A 17021-nucleotide genomic window follows, 5' to 3' on the forward strand; every position below is an offset into this window, starting at 1 on the left:
CCCATCGTGCCTCGCACTCAGGTCTGGAGCGGGGCTTCCCAGCAGGCTGCGCGCAAACTCGCTACGGGTCCTCGGAAGCGTCGGCGCCGCACGGCCTTGTGGGGTTTGCAGTCCCGGCGGCGATGGGCGGGCCTCGGCTTCCCGGCGGGCTGCGCGGCGGCCGGCGGTTGTCGGCGGGGCAGTCCGGCGAGTAGCGGCGGCGGTTCCGGCTGCGGCACAGCGGCGGGCGAGCGGGTGGGGGCCGGGCGGGATGCGGGGCCGCCGCCACCTTGGCCGTCTTCTGAGAGAGTGAGCGCCAGCCGAGCCGCGCCCCCGGGGGACCGAGCGTTGCGAGCGTTCCGGGCGCGGGCCGGGCCCAGCGCCGTCCAGCCCGCCGCCCCCGCCCCTCCCGCCGTCCGCGCCGCCGGGCGCTCATGCGGGCCCGCCCCGCCCCCCGCCGCTGCCCGCGCCCGCGCCGCCCGCGCCGCCCGCACCATGCTCAAGTGCATCCCGCTCTGGCGCTGCAACCGGCACGTGGAGTCGGTGGACAAGCGGCACTGCTCGCTGCAGGCCGTGCCCGAGGAGATCTACCGCTACAGCCGCAGCCTCGAGGAGCTGCTGCTCGACGCCAACCAGCTGCGCGAGCTGCCCAAGGTGAGCCGCGGCTCGCAGGCCGCCGGCCGGCCGGGCGGGGCCCCGCAGCCGGCCCTGCCGGTTCTCGCCGGCCGGAGCCCCACCCGCCGCCTCGCCCTCCGCGCCCCGCGGCGCCGGCACCAGGTGGCGGCGGTCCGTCGTCAGGTGCCTGCCTGGGGGCGGGATGGTCACCGCGCCGAGGCCGCAGGGAAAGCGGGGCAGATGCGGGCGAAGGTGAAAGTGAGCCCGGCCCTGCAGGCGCTCACCTGCCGGCGGCGCGGGAGGTGGGGCCGGCCCGGGACTGCCTTCCTCCTCCCCGGCCTGGGAGGGCCCGCAGCCGCCAGAGGGGCTTGTCCCTGGCGCCCGCCCTCTGTCCGCCGCCCGCTGCTGCTGTCCCCCAGGTCGGCTGGCGCTCCTCTCACAGGCTCCTCGGCAGCGGGGCTGAAGGAAGCGGTCAGGGCTTTCCTTTTGGAGTCGAGTGGCCCGGGGCTGCGCCAGAGGATGTGGCTCCGGTCTGGCCGTGGCCGCCAGGGCTGCTCGCAGGTCTTGTCCAGCTGCGCGGCTCCCTGCTGCCCCTGCACACAGCTCCGCGGGCGTGCGGCCCTGCTGCCTCCACTCCTCCTGGGGGCCGCTGGCCGGCCTGGGCCTGGGGAGGCTGCAGTGCAGTGGGGGAAGCCCTGGGAGAGGGCAAGGGGCCACTCAGGAGGTCCCTCAGGTGGCAGGTGGAGCCAGAGGAACACAGGGTAGGAGTGGTGAGGCCAGACGAGATGAAAAGTATGAGGTGTGGTGACAGCAGCAGAGCCCGTCTGAGGTGACAGGAAGAGCCCCAGCGCGCGTGTGTGTGTACACGTGTGTGCATATGTGTGTGCATGTGTGTACATGTGTGTGTGTGTGTGTGTGTACGTGTGCATGTCCCTGCCTCACTTTCCTGCTGCAGACGGGCAGGGGCAGGACCCTGGGCTCCTGTGGGGCCGGAGCAGGCAGAGGCCGGGAGCCTGTGACTGGGGAGCCTGCATCTGCTCTAGAGGGGCCTCTGCTCCCCTGACCTGCCCCCGCCCCCAGCCCTTCTTCCGCCTGCTGAACCTGCGCAAGCTGGGCCTGAGTGACAACGAGATCCAGCGCCTGCCCCCCGAGGTGGCCAACTTCATGCAGCTGGTGGAGCTGGACGTGTCCCGGAACGGTGGGGCCCGGGCGTGTGGGGGAGCCTGGGGGGCAGGGAGGTCTTGGCGCCCCGAGGCTGGGGGTGTCTGTGGTGACCCCGCTCCCGTCACAGACATCCCCGAGATCCCCGAGAGCATCAAGTTCTGCAAGGCTCTGGAGATCGCGGACTTCAGCGGGAACCCCTTGTCCAGGTGCGGGGCCATGCCAGGGGCGGGGGGCCCCCACCCGGCCTGCTCCGCCCAGCCTGCTCCTCTGAAGCCCCTCTCCTCTGGCACAGGCTCCCCGAGGGCTTCACCCAGCTGCGCAGCCTGGCCCACCTGGCCCTCAACGACGTGTCCCTGCAGGCACTGCCTGGGGACGTGGGCAAGTGAGTGCCCCTTGCGGGCCCTGGCTCCGCCCGCCGCCCTCACGCCCACCACCCTCCTGCTGCCCGCCCGCCCGCCGCCCTCCTCCCGCCCGCCCGCCGCCCTCACGCCCACCACCCCCCTGCTGCCCGCCCGCCCACCGCCCTCCCGCCCGCCCGCCACCCTCATGCCCACCACCCCCCTGCTGCCCGCCCGCCCGCCGCCCTCCTCCCGCCCGCCCGCCGCCCTCACGCCCACCACCCTCCTGCTGCCCGCCCGCCCGCCGCCCTCATGCCCACCCGCCGCCCTCACGCCCACCACCCTCCTGCTGCCCGCCCGCCCGCCCGCCCGCCGCCCTCACGCCCACCACCCTCCTGCTGCCGCCCGCCCGCCGCCCTCCCCCCGCCCGCCCGCCCGCCGCCCTCACGCCCACCACCCCCCTGCTGCCCGCCCGCCCGCCGCCCTCCCCCCGCCCGCCCGCCGCCCTCACGCCCACCACCCCCCTGCTGCCTGCCCGCCCGCCCGCCGCCCTCACGCCCACCACCCCCCTGCTGCCCACCCGCCCGCCGCCCTCCTCCCGCCCGCCCGCCGCCCTCACGCCCACCCGCCGCCCTCACGCCCACCACCCTCCTGCTGCCCGCCCGCCCGCCGCCCTCCTCCCGCCCACCCGCCGCCCTCACGCCCGCCCGCCGCCCTCACGCCCACCACCCTCCTGCTGCCCGCCCGCCCACCCGCCGCCCTCATGCCCGCCCGCCGCCCTCACGCCCACCAACCCCCTGCTGCCTGCCCGCCCGCCCGCCGCCCTCACGCCCACCACCCCCCTGCTGCCCGCCCGCCCGCCGCCCTCATGCCCACCCGCCTCTCTTCCAGCCTCGCCAACCTGGTCACCCTGGAGCTCCGGGAGAACCTGCTCAAGTCCCTGCCCGCGTGAGTGCCAGGCTCCCCGAGGGGGCAGCTTGCCGGGCGCCTGACACGAGAGCCGCCCGTTCCCACAGGTCCCTGTCCTTCCTGGTGAAGCTGGAGCAGCTGGATCTGGGCGGCAATGACCTGGAAGTGCTGGTGCGGAGGGCGGGCGCGGGAGGGGGGCGCAGGGCAGCGGCCGGCCTGTGGGGAGCCCCGCTCACCCTGCCCTCTCCCGCAGCCCGACACCCTGGGCGCCCTGCCCAACCTGCGGGAGCTGTGGCTGGACCGCAACCAGCTGTCAGCACTGCCTCCGGTGAGTGGGGGCGCCCCTGGCCCAGCCGCCCCTGACCCTCCACCCTCAGGCCCAGCCGCCCCTGCCTGCCCGCCCTCAGGCCCAGCCGCCCCTGACCTGCCGCCCCCAGGCCCAGCCGCCCCTGACCCGCCGCCCCCAGGCCCAGCCGCCCCTGACTGCCCGCCCCCAGGCCCAGCCGCCCCTGACCCGCCCCGCCCACAGGAGCTCGGGAACCTGCGGCGCCTGGTGTGCCTGGACGTGTCCGAGAACCGGCTGGAGGCACTGCCCACAGAGCTGGGCGGGCTGGCGCTGCTCACGGACCTGCTGCTGTCCCAGAACCTGCTGCAGCGGCTGCCGGACGGCATCGGTCAGTCCCGCCGGGCACCGGGCGGCCCTGAGGGGGCCGGGCTGCGGTCGGGTGGGGTGGCTGTGAGGGGCCCCTAAGGCGCTTGGTGCCGAGTGGGGGTGACGCCGAGCAGGCGGCCTCCCCGCAGAGCGGAAGGCTGTCTCCAGGGCTGAGGCGTGGAGGACATGGGGGGGTGGGGGGGGCAGGCGGTCTCCCTGAGTGGGCGCCTACCCCCCGCCACTTGGCCCTCTCGCCACGCCGCCCGACCCCAGGCCAGCTGAAGCAGCTGTCCATCCTGAAGGTGGACCAGAACCGCCTCAGCGAGGTGACGGAGGCCATCGGGGGCTGTGAGAACCTGTCCGAGCTGGTCCTCACGGAGAACCTGCTGACGGTAGGCGGCTGGCCGCGCTGCCCCGCCCCGCCCGTTCCAGAGGAGGCAGGGCGCGCGGGCAGACGAGCGGGTGCCCCTGTGCCAGGCCGGTGTCCGCCTGGGGGGGCGGCGGTGGGAGGAGGAGAGGCCGGACGGTGAGCAATGGCCCAGGGGCTGCGTCTCCTCCTTACCCAGCCTCTGCCGACCTCTGACCCCTCTCCCCACCGGGCCAGGCGCTGCCCCACTCCCTGGGCAAGCTGACCAAGCTGACCAACCTCAACGTGGACCGCAACCGCCTGGAGGCGCTGCCACCCGAGATTGGAGGCTGCACGGCTCTCAGCGTCCTGTCCCTGAGGGACAACCGCCTGGCCGTCCTGCCGCCCGAGCTCGCCCACACGGCCGAGCTGCACGTGCTGGACGTGGCCGGGAACCGGTGAGAGCCCCTGGCTGACCGCGCGCCCCCGCTGACCGCAACCCCAATCCCCCCCGGGGCTGACTGCGACCTCAACCCCCAGGGCTGACCACCATCCCCCTGCCCGGACTGACTCCCCCTCCCCTGGCTGACCACACCCCCGCTGACCATGCCCTCCCGGCTGACCACACCCCCGCTGACCACCCCCCCACTGACTGTGCCCCCCCCCAGCCGACCACACCCCGCTGGCCGTGCCCCCCCGGCTGACCACACCCCCGCTGATTGTGCCTCCCTCTCCCCCCCCACTGACCACACCCCGCTGACCGTGCCCCCCTGGCTGACCACACCCCGCTGACTGTGCCCCCCTGGCCAACCACACTCCTGCTGGCCCACACCCCGCTGGCCATGCCCCCTGGCTGACCACACCCTGCTGGCCGTGCCCTCCTGGCTGACCATGCCCCCCTGGCTGACCACACTCCGCTGGCCATGCCCCCCTGGCTGATCACACCCCGCTGGCCATGCCCCTGGCTGACCACACTCCGCTGGCCATGCCCCCTGGCTGATCACACCCCGCTGGCCATGCCCCCTGGCTGATCACACCCCGCTGACCGTGCCCCCTGGCTGACCACACCCCGCTGGCCGTGCCCCCCGGCTGACCACACCCCGCTGGCCGTGCCCCCCCGGCTGACCACACCCCGCTGGCCGTGCCCCCGGCTGACCACACCCCGCTGACCGTGCCCCCGGCTGACCACACCACCCGCTGACCGTGCCCCCCGGCTGACCACACCCCGCTGGCCGTGCCCCCCGGCTGACCACACCCCGCTGACCGTGCCCCCTGGCTGACCACACCCCGCTGACCGTGCCCCCTGGCTGACCACACCCCGCTGGCCGTGCCCCCTGGCTGACCACACCCCGCTGACCGTGCCCCCTGGCTGAACCACACCCCGCTGACCGTGCCCCTGGCTGACCACACCCACCGCTGGCCGTGCCCCCTGGCTGACCACACCCCGCTGACCGTGCCCCCTGGCTGACCACACCCCGCTGGCCGTGCCCCCCGGCTGACCACAAACCCCGCTGGCCGTGCCCCCCGGCTGACCACAACCCCGCTGACCGTGCCCCCTGGCTGACCAACACCCCGCTGACCGTGCCCCCCTGGCTGACCACACCACACCCTCTGGCCGTGCCCCCGGCTGACCTACACCAACCCCGCTGACCGTGCCCCCGGCTGACCACACCCCGCTGACCGTGCCCCCCTGGCTGACCACACCCCCGCTGACCGTGCCCCCCTGGCCAACCACACATCCTGCTGGCCCACACCCCCCCCGCTGGCCATGCCCCCTGGCTGACCACACCCTGCTGGCCGTTGCCCTCCTTGCCTGACCAGCCCCCCTGCTGACCACAACTCGCTGGCCATGCCCCCTGGCGGACCACACCACCCCGCTGACCGTGCCCCCCTGGCTGACCACACCCCGCTGACCGTGCCCCCCGGCTGACCAAACCCCGCTGGCCGTGCCCCCCGGCTGACCACACCCCGCTGACCGTGCCCCCCGGCTGACCACACACCCCCGCTGACCGTGGCCCCCCGGCTGACCACACCCCGCTGACCGTGCCCCCTGGCTGACCACACACCCGCTGACCGTGCCCCCCGGCTGACCACACCCCGCTGACCGTGCCCCCTGGCTGACCACACCCCGCTGGCCATGCCCCCTGGCTGACCACACCCCGCTGACCGTGCCCCCCGGCTGACCACACCCCGCTGACCGTGCCGCGGCCCCCAGGCTGCAGAGTCTGCCGTTCGCGCTCACCCACCTCAACCTCAAGGCCCTGTGGCTGGCAGAGAACCAGGCGCAGCCCATGCTCCGGTTCCAGACGGAGGACGACGCCCAGACGGGCGAGAAGGTGCTCACCTGCTACCTGCTGCCCCAGCAGCCCCCGCCCGGCCTCGGTAGGTCTGCCCCCGGCGGGAGGCCGGGCGGGGGCTGGCCGTGAGCGAGCCTGACGCCCGCCCCGCCCGCCCCGCCCCGCCCCCAGAGGACCCCGAGCCGCGGAGCAGCCCCTCCGGGAGCTGGAGCGACGCCCCCCTCAGCCGCGTCAGCGTCATCAAGTTCCTGGGGGCCCCCGTGAGCGACGAGGACGCCGAGGAGGCCGCCGCCGAGAGGCGGGTTCGTACGGGGCTGGCCCCGGGCTGCCCCCACCAGCCCTGCGCTCGCCCCTCACCCCTCACCCCTCACCCCTCACCCCTCACCCCTCACCTCTCACCTCTCACCCCGCACCCCTCACCCCGCACCCCTCACCCCGCACCCCTCGCCCCTCACCTCTCACCCCGCACCCCTCACCCCGCACCCCGCACCTCTCACCCCTCACCCCTCGCCCCGCGCCCCTCACCCCTCACCCCGCGCCCCTCACCCCGCACCCCTCACCCCGCACCTCTCACCCCTCACCCCTCACCCCTCGCCTCTCACCTCTCACCTCTCACCTCTCACCCCTCGCCCCGCGCCCCTCACCCCTCACCCCGCACCCCTCACCCCGCACCCCTCACCCCGCACCCCTCACCCCTCACCCCGCACCTCTCACCTCTCACCTCTCACCCCTCGCCCCGCGCCCCTCACCCCTCACCCCTCACCCCGCACCCCTCACCTCTCACCCCTCACCCCTCACCCCTCGCCCCGCACCTCTCACCCCGCACCCCTCACCCCACACCCCTCACCCCGCACCCCTCACCCCTCACCCCTCACCTCTCACCCCGCACCCCTCACCCCTCACCCCCCTCACCCCGCACCCCTCGGCCCGCGCCCCGCACCTCTCACCCCTCACTCCTCACCCCTCACCCCGCACCCCTCACCCCGCACCCCTCGCCCCTCACCTCTCACCCCGCACCCCTCGCCCCGCACCTCTCACCCCTCACCCCTCACCCCTCACTTCTCACCCCTCACCCCACACCCCTCACCCCGCACCCCTCACCCCACACCCCTCACCCCACACCCCTCACCTCTCACCCCTCACTCCTCACCCCTCACCTCTCACCCCTCACCCCGCACCTCTCATCCCTCGCCCCTCACCCCTCACCTCTCACCCCTCACCCCGCACCCCTCACCCCTCGCCTGTGGGTGCCCGCAGGGACTGCAGCGCCGGGCCACGCCTCACCCCAGCGAGCTCAAGGTGATGAAGAGGGGTGTGGAGGAGCGGCGAGGCGAAGCCTGCAGGCCTGGCCCCCGGCCGCCCTCGCCCTCGCCCTCGCCCTCGCCCTCACCCTCGCCATCGGAGGAGGTGCCATGGGGCACGAGTGGGAGGGCCTGTCCTGGGGGTGGGCTCCGAGGGCCCAGGGAGGGCAGAGCTGTGAGGGGGCAGGGGCAGGGTGCTGGGGGTGGGGGACAGGGTGGAGGCGTGTGGGGCAGGAGCGGAGGGGTCTGGCTCTAAGTGGCACGCCCCTGAGTGCCCGCCAGCGGGCACAGGCGTCATCAGCTGTGAAGGAGCCGGGGCCCCACGACTGCTGGGGTGCTCTGGGCCACCGGGAGGGCGCCCCAAGGTGGTCGCGTGCTCAGCTCCCGCCCTGCACTCAGCACTGCGGCCCTCCTAGGCTCTGAGGGGCTGGGCTGGAGCTGGGGCAGGAGCTGGGCAGGCAAGGCCTGACCCGCCGATCTCGGCAGGAGAAGAGGCTGAGCACCGGGTCCGGCCTGAGTGAGGATGCGCCTCTGCCCACCAGCCCCGCCTCCCAGGGTGAGCCCGAGGGCCTGCCGGCCGAGCCAGAGGGTCCACGCCCGCCGGCCACCCCGGAGGAGGCCGAGGAGGACGCCTACGAGGAGGTGAGGCCGCCCGGGAGGCCACTTGCCTGGGGGGCCCGCTCCCCCCATGCAGGTGCCTGCATGACCGTCAGGGTGGGGGCGGGCCTGGGAGGGCCTCCCCCAGCTGCCTGGTGCTGCCCTCCACGGTCACCAGGCAGATCCCCGCAGACTGTCCCCCGACCTCTCCCTGGTCCTGACCGTGCTCCCGCCTCCACCGCCCGAGTGCTCACAGGAGGGGGAGCCCGGGGGGCGGCGCCCTCACACGTGCCCCTCGCAGCCCACGGTGCGGTTCGCCGAGGAGACGCAGCTGCTGCCCGCCGGGGAAGGCGGCGAGAGCGAGGAGGGGTCCCTGGAGGCGCCCTGGGCCCTGCCCGGGCGGCAGCGGCTCACCCGCAAGGACACGCCGCACTACAAGAAGCAGCTCAAGGTGTCGCGGCTGCCGCAGCCCGAGGCGGTCGTGGCGCTGCTGCAGGGCGTGCGGCCGGACGGCGAGGGCCCCGCGGGGCTGGGCGGCTGGCACAACGGCCCGCACGCGCCCTGGGCTCCGCGGGCCCAGGAGGAGGAGGGGCCCGAGGACCCCGCGGAGGCGGCGGCGGCGGCGGCGGAGGAGGAGGAGGAGGAGAGGAGGAGGAGGAGGAGGAGGAGGCGGCGGCGGTGGCCTCGGTGCCCTCCGTCAAGGTGGGTCTCCGTTCACACCGACCGGCTGCTGCTCGGTGCCGTGCGCGTTGGTTGCCGAGTACCCGGGCCTGCGGTGCCGTCTGAGCAGGCGCTGGCAGCTCCGGGCCCCGCGGAGGGACCCCTCCCAGGGCTGTGACACCAGCCCCTCCAGCTGGGCCCAGAGGCCCCTCCGGCGCTGGCGGCCCCTCCGGCTCCCTGGCTGCTCTGCCTTCCCAGCCCTTCCCGGCCCCCGTGGCTCTCCTGGCTCATGGTCCTGCCGCCTGCTCTCTGGGTGCATCTGACACCTCAGCCTTCTTGCCCTGAGCTCAGCATGCGTGGCGGTGCGTGCCGAGGCGGTGCGTGCCGTGGCGGTGCGTGCCGAGGCGGTGCGTGCCGTGGCGGTGCGTGCCGTGGCGGTGCGTGCCGTGGCGGTGCGTGCCGAGGCGGTGCGTGCCGAGGCGGTGCGTGCCGTGGCGGTGCGTGCCGAGGCGGTGCGTGCCGAGGCGGTGCGTGCCGTGGTGGGAGCTGAGGGGCTTCGTTGCCAGGCTGCGTCGGAGCTTGTGGGCTTTCCTCTGCTGCTCGTGGGGCCGGGCCGGTGGCGGTGGTGGCGGCAGGCGCTCACGCATGCCTCGCTGGTCCTGTCCTGCAGGGGGTGTCGTTTGACCAGGCCCATAACCTGCTGATAGAGCCCGCGCGCATTGAGGAGGAAGAGGTCGGTACTGGCTGCTCGGCCGCTGTGCGCTGCCTCGGGCTGCGGGTCACGCGCCTCCCTCTCCTGGCAGCCCTGAGGGGCCTGCCCCGCCCTGAGGGGCCCGCTGACCTGCCCAGGGGGACGGGGCGGGGGGCTCGGCAGGTGTGGGCACGTACTGCCAGCCACCGTCTGTGGGTCTGGGGCCTCACCCCCTCCCCGGCCGAGCCGCCGCTCCGCCCAGTAACGCCCGGCTCTCCGGCCTCGGCCTGACCCCGCCCTCCCTGAGCCTGGCCTGTTCCGTCTCCAGCTGACGCTGACCATCGTGCGGCAGACGGGCGGCTTGGGCATCAGCATTGCAGGCGGCAAGGGCTCCACCCCCTACAAGGGGGACGACGAGGTGAGTGCCTCTGCCCCCGTCTCGCCCCGTCCCAGCACCCCCTGCCCCGGACCTCCTCCTCCCCTTGGCTCCTTCAGTGGCTTCAGAGACCGGGTGTGTTTGTGTGTGTGTGTGTGTGTGTGTGTGTGTAACGGCGATGCTGAGAGTCACAGAGCCTCGCCGGCCGCGCTCGGCGTGCTCTCCCACAGCACCGCCCCCGAACCTGCTCCCGGCCCCAGGAGACCTGTCCTCCGGCGGCCGGCCCCTCCCTGGTGCTGGCCGCTGACCAGGGCTGACCTCGGCTCCTGGGGCCTGGTCGGAGGGCCCGTTGGAGGGAGGGCGGCACGGCCTGCAGGGTCACAGCTTCCTGGAGGTGGGCCGAAGGTCCCGGACCTCTGGGCTGCCCCGGCCCGCCTGCTGCTCCTCGCAGGCCGGCCGGGCTGCGGGCCTCGGCGGGGCCGCCCTCGGCTCAGTGCTCGCTCCCCCTCCAGGGCATCTTCATCTCCCGGGTGTCGGAGGAGGGCCCCGCCGCCCGCGCTGGAGTCCGAGTGGGCGACAAGCTCCTGGAGGTGAGTCCCGGCCCCACACGGCGGCCCCTCGGGTGGGCTCCGGGCACCCACGGGGCCGGGTGAGAGGCAGGGCCTGGGGGCACCATCCCGGGCCGCGGCACCCGGGTCTGCCTGGGCCCGGCCACCAGCCCAGCGGGCGTCAGGGTGTTGGTCGGCAGGGCCGGTGCCGTCCGGGGTGGCACCCCCGGAGCCGGACTGTGGGAGGGCCTGGCGAGGGCGTGGCCGGCGTGACGCGGCGTCCGGTCGCAGGTGAACGGCGTGGCCCTGCACAGCGCCGAGCACCACCAGGCCGTGGAGGCGCTGCGGGGGGCGGGCGCCACCGTGCAGATGCGGCTGTGGCGAGAGCGCATGGTGGAGCCCGAGAACGCCGTCACCCTCACCCCCCTGCGGCCGGGGGACGACTCCAGCCCCCGGGAGCGGCGGGGCCCGCGCCCGCCCCCGCCCGAGAGCCCGGGGCCCCCGCGGCAGCGCCACGTGGCCTGCCTGGCGCGCAGCGAGCGGGGCCTGGGCTTCAGCATCGCCGGCGGGAAAGGCTCCACGCCCTACCGGGCCGGCGACACGGTGAGCGGCGCCCAGCGGCGTGGGGCCTGGGGCCGGGTTCCCGCGCCCGGGCTCCTGGCACGGCTGCCCCTCCCCCCGCAGGGCATCTTCATCTCGCGGATCGCCGAGGGCGGCGCTGCCCACCGGGCGGGCACCCTGCAGGTCGGCGACCGCGTCCTCTCCATCAACGGGGTGGACGTGACCGAGGCCAGGCACGACCACGCCGTCTCCCTGCTGACCGCCGCCGCCCCCACCATCGCACTGCTGCTGGAGCGGGAGGCGGGGGGCCCCCCTCCGCCCAGCCCCCCGCCTCACTCCCCTGTGCCCCCCGCTGCCGACCCCGCCACCGTGGTCCCTGCCACCCCCGCGGGCCCGGGGCCTCTGCGGCTGGCCCCCAGCCTGCTCTCCGCTGCCCTGGAGGGGCCCTACCCCGTGGAGGTGAGACCCCCAACCCGCCCGCGCGCAGCCCGGGACACCAGGCTCTGTCCGAGCACAGCGTCCTCTCCCCGGGCCCCACCCGACACCGGCGCCTCGGCCCTGGGCTGGAGGGGAGCCCCTCGGCTGGTCTGCGGGCTGGCCCCACCCCCTCCCTCCTTGGTGTCCCCAGGAGATCTGTCTGCCGCGGGCGGGGGGCCCGCTGGGGCTCAGCGTTGTCGGGGGCTCCGACCACTCCAGCCACCCGTTCGGCGCCCAGGAGCCTGGCGTGTTCATCTCGAAGGTAGAAGGGCCCCGGGCACTGCGGGGGGGGGGGTACCCGGCCGGGGTGCTGAGCCCGCACTGCCCCCTGCAGGTGCTCCCGCGGGGCCTGGCCGCCAGGAGCGGCCTGCGGGTGGGGGACCGCATCCTCGCCGTGAACGGGCAGGACGTGCGGGAGGCCACGCACCAGGAGGCGGTGGGCGCGCTGCTGCGGCCGTGCCTGGAGCTGGTGCTGCTGGTGCGGAGGGACCCGCCGCCCCCCGGCCTGCGCGAGCTCTGCATCCAGAAGGCGCCCGGAGAGAAGCTGGGCATCAGCGTCCGGGGGGGCGCCAAGGGCCACGCGGGGAACCCCTGCGACCCCACCGACGAGGGCATCTTCATCTCCAAGGTGAGGGCCCGCCGGCGGGCGCGGGCGCGGGCGGGCGGGCGGGCGGCGTCCTGAGGTGCCGCTGCTGTCCCGGCAGGTGAGCCCCGGGGGAGCCGCCGGGCGGGACGGCCGCCTGCGTGTGGGGCTGCGGCTGCTGGAGGTGAACCAGCAGAGCCTGCTGGGCCTCACGCACGCCGAGGCCGTGCAGCTGCTGCGCAGCGCGGGCGACACGCTCACCGTGCTCGTGTGCGACGGCTTCGACGCCCCCGCCGAGGTTAGTGCCGGGCGCCGCGGGCGGAGCCGGCGGGGCGGGCGGAGCCACGGGCACAGGCGGGCACCGGGCAGGGCTCGGCCGCCTGCTCCTGACGTGCGGGGCTTCGGCCGAGGAGGACGAGCGGAGCAGGTGGCCTGGGCTGGCCAGTCCCCGAAGGCGGTGAACTGCTCCTCCCGGCGGCACTCCTCGGGGGCGCCGTCCGCTCACCGGGACTGCCCTCCCGGGGCGCAGCCGGGAGCTTGCAGCCGAGGCCTTTCCCAGGGCAGCGCCAGGGCAGCCGGGCCCACACCCCGGCCAGCCAGGCTCTGCTCGGCGTCCCTGGAGGGAGACTCGCCCTGGGCACCCGCCGTGTCGGTGCCCGCTGTGCCCGCCTCGACGGCTCAGTGACGCCTCGCAGCTGCGCTCCTGGAGCCGCTGCAGGTCCGTCGGGACGGCTTCCACGGCCTGAGGCAGCACACAGCTCACGCTCGCCTCACCACGGACGGGGCAGGGTCCTGGGGCCAACAGTGCTGCCAGTCCACACGCGTGTGCCGCCCCTAGGTGTCCCCGGGCGTCATCGCCAACCCCTTTGCTGGCATCAGCCGCCGCAACAGCCTGGAGAGCGTGTCCTCCGTCGACCGGGAGCTGAGCCCTGACGGCCCCGGCAAGGTGAGCCCCGCCTGCGGCCGGCAGCCCGGGGCCGGCAGCCCGGGGCCGCGGGTGCCGACCGACCGCCGTCTGCTCTGCCCCCAGGAGAAGGAGCTGCCGGGCCCGGCGCCGCCGTGGGGACCGGAGGCCGCGGTGAGTGCTGGCCGGCGGGTGCTCCCCGGGACACGGGGCGCGGGCAGCGTGTCCCAGGCGCCTCCACGGCTCTCTGGGCTGCCCGCCTCGCCTGCGTCACCGCCCGCCCCTCCTCAGCGCCGGGTCCTTGGCTCCCAGGGCCGAGTCCCCGGCAACCTGTTTGCTGGACCCATCCCTGCCGTCACCTGAGGCCCTGAAGGGCCGAGCAGGGTGGGGCCACCGGCTCCTGTACGGGGCCCAGGCTGAAGCCATGGGAGACCCTCGCCAGAGCGAGCGGGTGGAGGTGGAACCGGGTCAGGGCCTGCAGGGCTGGCGGGCACTCACCTGCTGGTGGCCGCCCCGCTGGCAGGGGTCCAACCCCCTAACTGCACCGAGCCATCACCAGAGGACGGGCTGGAGCAGCTGCCGGGAGCTATGGAGGCCGGGCTGGGGGGCAGCCGACAGCTGGCTGGGGCAGGCGTGGGCGCGGGCAGGACGGACAGCCAGGCCTGTTCCTCCCGAGTATAAATAGCCCAGAGGCTTGTCCACCAGCGCCACTGCGACCCCAACGGACGTGAGTGGTGGGCGGGCGGGCGCCACGGTGCTGGCCAAGGGCCTCGGAGGGCAGGGAGGTGAGGGCCGAGGGGCTTCACCTGGGCCAGCCTCAGCCGGGAGCAGCTGGAGGGGCTTCACCTGGGCCAGCCTCAGCCGGGAGCAGCTGGAGGGGCTTCACCTGGGCCAGCCTCAGCCGGGAGCAGCTGGAGGGGCTTTACCTGGGCCAGCCTCAGCCGGGAGCAGCTGGAGAGGAGGCCCGGGGCGGTGGGACGTGTCCTCTGACCGGAGGGCAGCTGTGGGACAGCACACAGGCCCCAGCCGGACTCGGTCTCGTTTCCTCTTGGTCTGTCTGTGTCCCTACTTCTCTGAAGCTCCCGGCTGCCCACTGCCAGACACCTGGGCGGGGGCAGCTCCGAGGCCAGGCCCTCTGTTCCAGCAGTGGAGGGGGGGGACACCTAGGGGGCTCCAGGACACAGCCCTTTGGGGGAAAGCCTTGGTGCTGGCTGGGCCCATCTGGGCAGCTCCCTTGGGCTGTGGCTGGGTCCGGGAGCTGAGCATCAGCCTCTGCACCAGGCAAGCACCCCACTCCCCAACCCCTTATGGGCCCCCGCCCTGCCTGACCTTCACCCGGCTCCTGGCTCCTCCAGGTACCGCCTGGGGCCGCTGGAGGGAAGATGGCTGACGCTCCTCACTCCCCCGGCCACCAACAGGTGAGTGCCCTCCAAGATGGGTGCTTGTCCTCCAGGAAGTGGGGCCGGGGCAGCACCTATGGTGCACCTGTCGTTCTGGGAGGGCACAGCCCACAGCACCTTGGCCAGACCTGGCTGGCATGGAGCAGGGAGCTCCGGGGGCCCTGGGGCCGTGGGGCTGGGTGGTCACGGCCTCCTTCCTGCACCTGGCCCTGCCCCACTCCCTGGTTCTGCTGCATGGGGACCTGGGCACCCGCCCTGCTGCCACCGTGGCTCCATCTCTGTCTTTCCCTTCCATCCCCACCCCTGGCCTGAACCCCTGGTCCCGCCCTCTGGACCCTGCCCTTTGCAGACAAAACCCGGGGTGATCCAGCCACGGGCTCAGGTCTGGCCAAGGGGCTCCCCGGCCCCCGGGGGCAGAGGCAGTCCCTGCTCTGTGAGTGCCCTGACCCGCGGGCGGGGGGTGGAGGTCGGAGCTGAGTCAACAGCTGAGGGCGGTGGGCGGTGGCTGGGGCCGGGACAGCTGTCCCCACGCAGCTCAGGAGAGCCTTCCCCCAGCCCCCCTCCCCGCCCTCCCCGGACGAGCTGCCCTCGGATGTGAAACGAGCCTACCGGACCTTCGCCGCGGTGCCGGCCCCGCACCCGCCCCCGGACCCAGCTGCCCCGGTACGTGCGGTGCGGCGCGGGCCTCCCGCCGGGCCGCATACGCCCGCCCGGGGAGGAGGGGTGCAGGCCGAGGAGGAAGCCGGCTCAGACCCCCTCCCCGCAGCCCTGCACGCCGGGCCGCACCGCCTCCCCGGAGCAGCTGTCCTTCCGCGAGCGGCAGAAGTACTTTGAGCTGGAGGTGCGCGCGCCGCAGGCCGAGGGCCCCCCCAAGCGCGTGTCCCTGGTGGGCGCCGACGACCTGCGCAAGATGCAGGAGGAGGAGGCCCGGAAGCTGCAGCAGAAGCGGGCGCAGATGCTGCGCGAGGCGGCCGACGCGGGGCTCGCGGACGGGGAGGCCCCGGACAGCGAGGAGCCCGAGGACGAGCCTCCGTGGGCCGGCGCCCCCGCTGCAGGGTGAGGCCCGGGAACCAGCGCCTCCGGCCCCGCCCCGCCCCCTCCGGGCGCCGCCCACTGGCCCTCCTGTCCCCCCCCAGGCTGCTCCCCGCGTCCCCGGCGCCCCTGGGAGGCAGCGCCCCCGTGCGGACGGCCAAGGCGGAGCGGCGCCATCAGGAGCGGCTGCGCGTGCAGAGCCCGGAGCTGCCCGCGCCCGAGCGGGCCCTGTCCCCGGCCGAGCGCCGCGCGCTGGAGGCCGAGAAGCGAGCGCTGTGGAGGGCGGCCAGGTGAGGCCCGCCGCCGCCCCTGCCCCTGCCCCTGCCGCCGCCCGCGGCCGCCCCCGCCGCCGCCCATGCCTCCCGCCCGCCCAGCCCTGCCTCCGCCCCCGCCCCCGCAGGATGAAGTCCCTGGAGCAGGACGCCCTCCGCGCGCAGATGGTCCTCAGCAAGTCCCAGGACGGCCGCGGCAAGCGGGGGCCCCTGGAGCGGCTGGCCGAGGCCCCCTCGCCCGCGCCCACCCCGTCGCCCACCCCCCTGGAAGGTCCGTGCGCCCGGGGGGATCCAGGCCTGGCCTGCAGCGCCGACCTCCCCCGACACCCGTCTCTTGTCCCCCCAGACCTCGGCCCGCTGACCGGCAGCTCCCCTGGACGCCTGGTGAGGACCGCCCCGCCCCACCCCGCCCGCCCGCCGCGAGGGGCCGGCCCCCGCCCTCTCTCAGCTCGCTCTGCCTCTCTCCTCATGCTGTCCTCTAAGGCCTTGTCTGGGAGGAAGTTCGACTACAGGGTGTTCGCCGCCCTGCCCTCCTCCAGGCCTGTCTGTGACCTGCAGGTACCGGGCCCGGCCCGGGCCCCTCCAGCGCCCCCTCTCTGGGCAGACCTGCTCCTGGGGTGCGGGCCCCCACCCGGGCCGGCGCGCTCGGGTGGTTCGGAAGGTGGGGCAGAGCCTGACCCCGCCTTTCTCCCCGCAGTCCCCGGACTTCGCTGAGGAGCTGCGGTGCCTGGAGCCGTCCCCCAGCCCCGGTGAGTGGCCGGGCCAGGGTGGGGGAGCGCGGGGCACCGGCTCCCTCTCACCCCGCCTCTGCCCGCAGGCCTGCAGGAGGAGGACGGAGAGGTGGCCCTGGTGCTCCTGGGCAGGCCTTCGCCGGACGCCGTGGGCCCTGAGGACGGGGCCCTGTGTAGCAGCCGCCGCCCCCTGCGGCCGGGGCGCCGGGGCCTGGGCCCTGTGCCCTCCTAAGGGCCGTCCCCTCCCGGACTTGGGGTGGGGCCGCCAGCACCACCGCCCGCCCCGAGTCTTTTAACCTGGCGTTAGGTTTTAGAGACCCCTCAGGAGTTCTGGCCGTGACTAACCGTTCCCTCCCCAGCTGGGACCTCTTGGCAAGACTGTAACTAGTGATGTTTGTACAACCAAAGACTCTATTTTGTGGTTTAAGGAAATAAAATTGACTACGTTTTACCTCTGGCTGCCTGACTCCACCACTCACACCACACCCGCTCCCAGGTCTCCCCACTCTGCTGCTCCCACCTCCAGCAGGGGCACCCCAAGTCCTGCAAACCAGTTTCCTCAGGCCGGGCCCCCCTGGCCAGGTGTCT

At 74.9% G+C, this 17021-nt stretch overlaps 1 protein-coding gene across 1 annotated transcript; it reads left to right on the forward strand.

Moving 5' to 3' along the window:
* The first annotated feature begins 156 nt into the window (after positions 1-156).
* SCRIB (scribble planar cell polarity protein) lies at positions 157-16887 on the forward strand. Its single transcript, XM_036437427.2, is given in 35 exon segments — positions 157-633; positions 1675-1792; positions 1886-1964; positions 2051-2140; positions 2988-3044; positions 3113-3176; positions 3259-3333; positions 3535-3679; positions 3931-4049; positions 4262-4461; positions 6219-6385; positions 6472-6602; positions 7558-7707; positions 8088-8243; positions 8500-8839; positions 8842-8900; positions 9529-9591; positions 9878-9967; positions 10438-10515; positions 10765-11076; positions 11158-11493; positions 11663-11773; positions 11846-12139; positions 12216-12392; positions 12933-13040; positions 13125-13172; positions 14354-14416; positions 14954-15061; positions 15165-15454; positions 15535-15720; positions 15831-15973; positions 16049-16086; positions 16186-16260; positions 16400-16451; positions 16520-16887. Coding segments are annotated over 35 exon segments (4827 nt in total). The 5' UTR covers positions 157-474; the 3' UTR covers positions 16666-16887.
* Positions 16888-17021: the final 134 nt, after the last annotated feature.

Source organism: Pipistrellus kuhlii, unplaced genomic scaffold (genome assembly GCF_014108245.1).
Source record: "Pipistrellus kuhlii isolate mPipKuh1 unplaced genomic scaffold, mPipKuh1.p scaffold_m20_p_14, whole genome shotgun sequence".
NCBI classification, from domain to species: Eukaryota; Metazoa; Chordata; class Mammalia; order Chiroptera; family Vespertilionidae; genus Pipistrellus; species Pipistrellus kuhlii.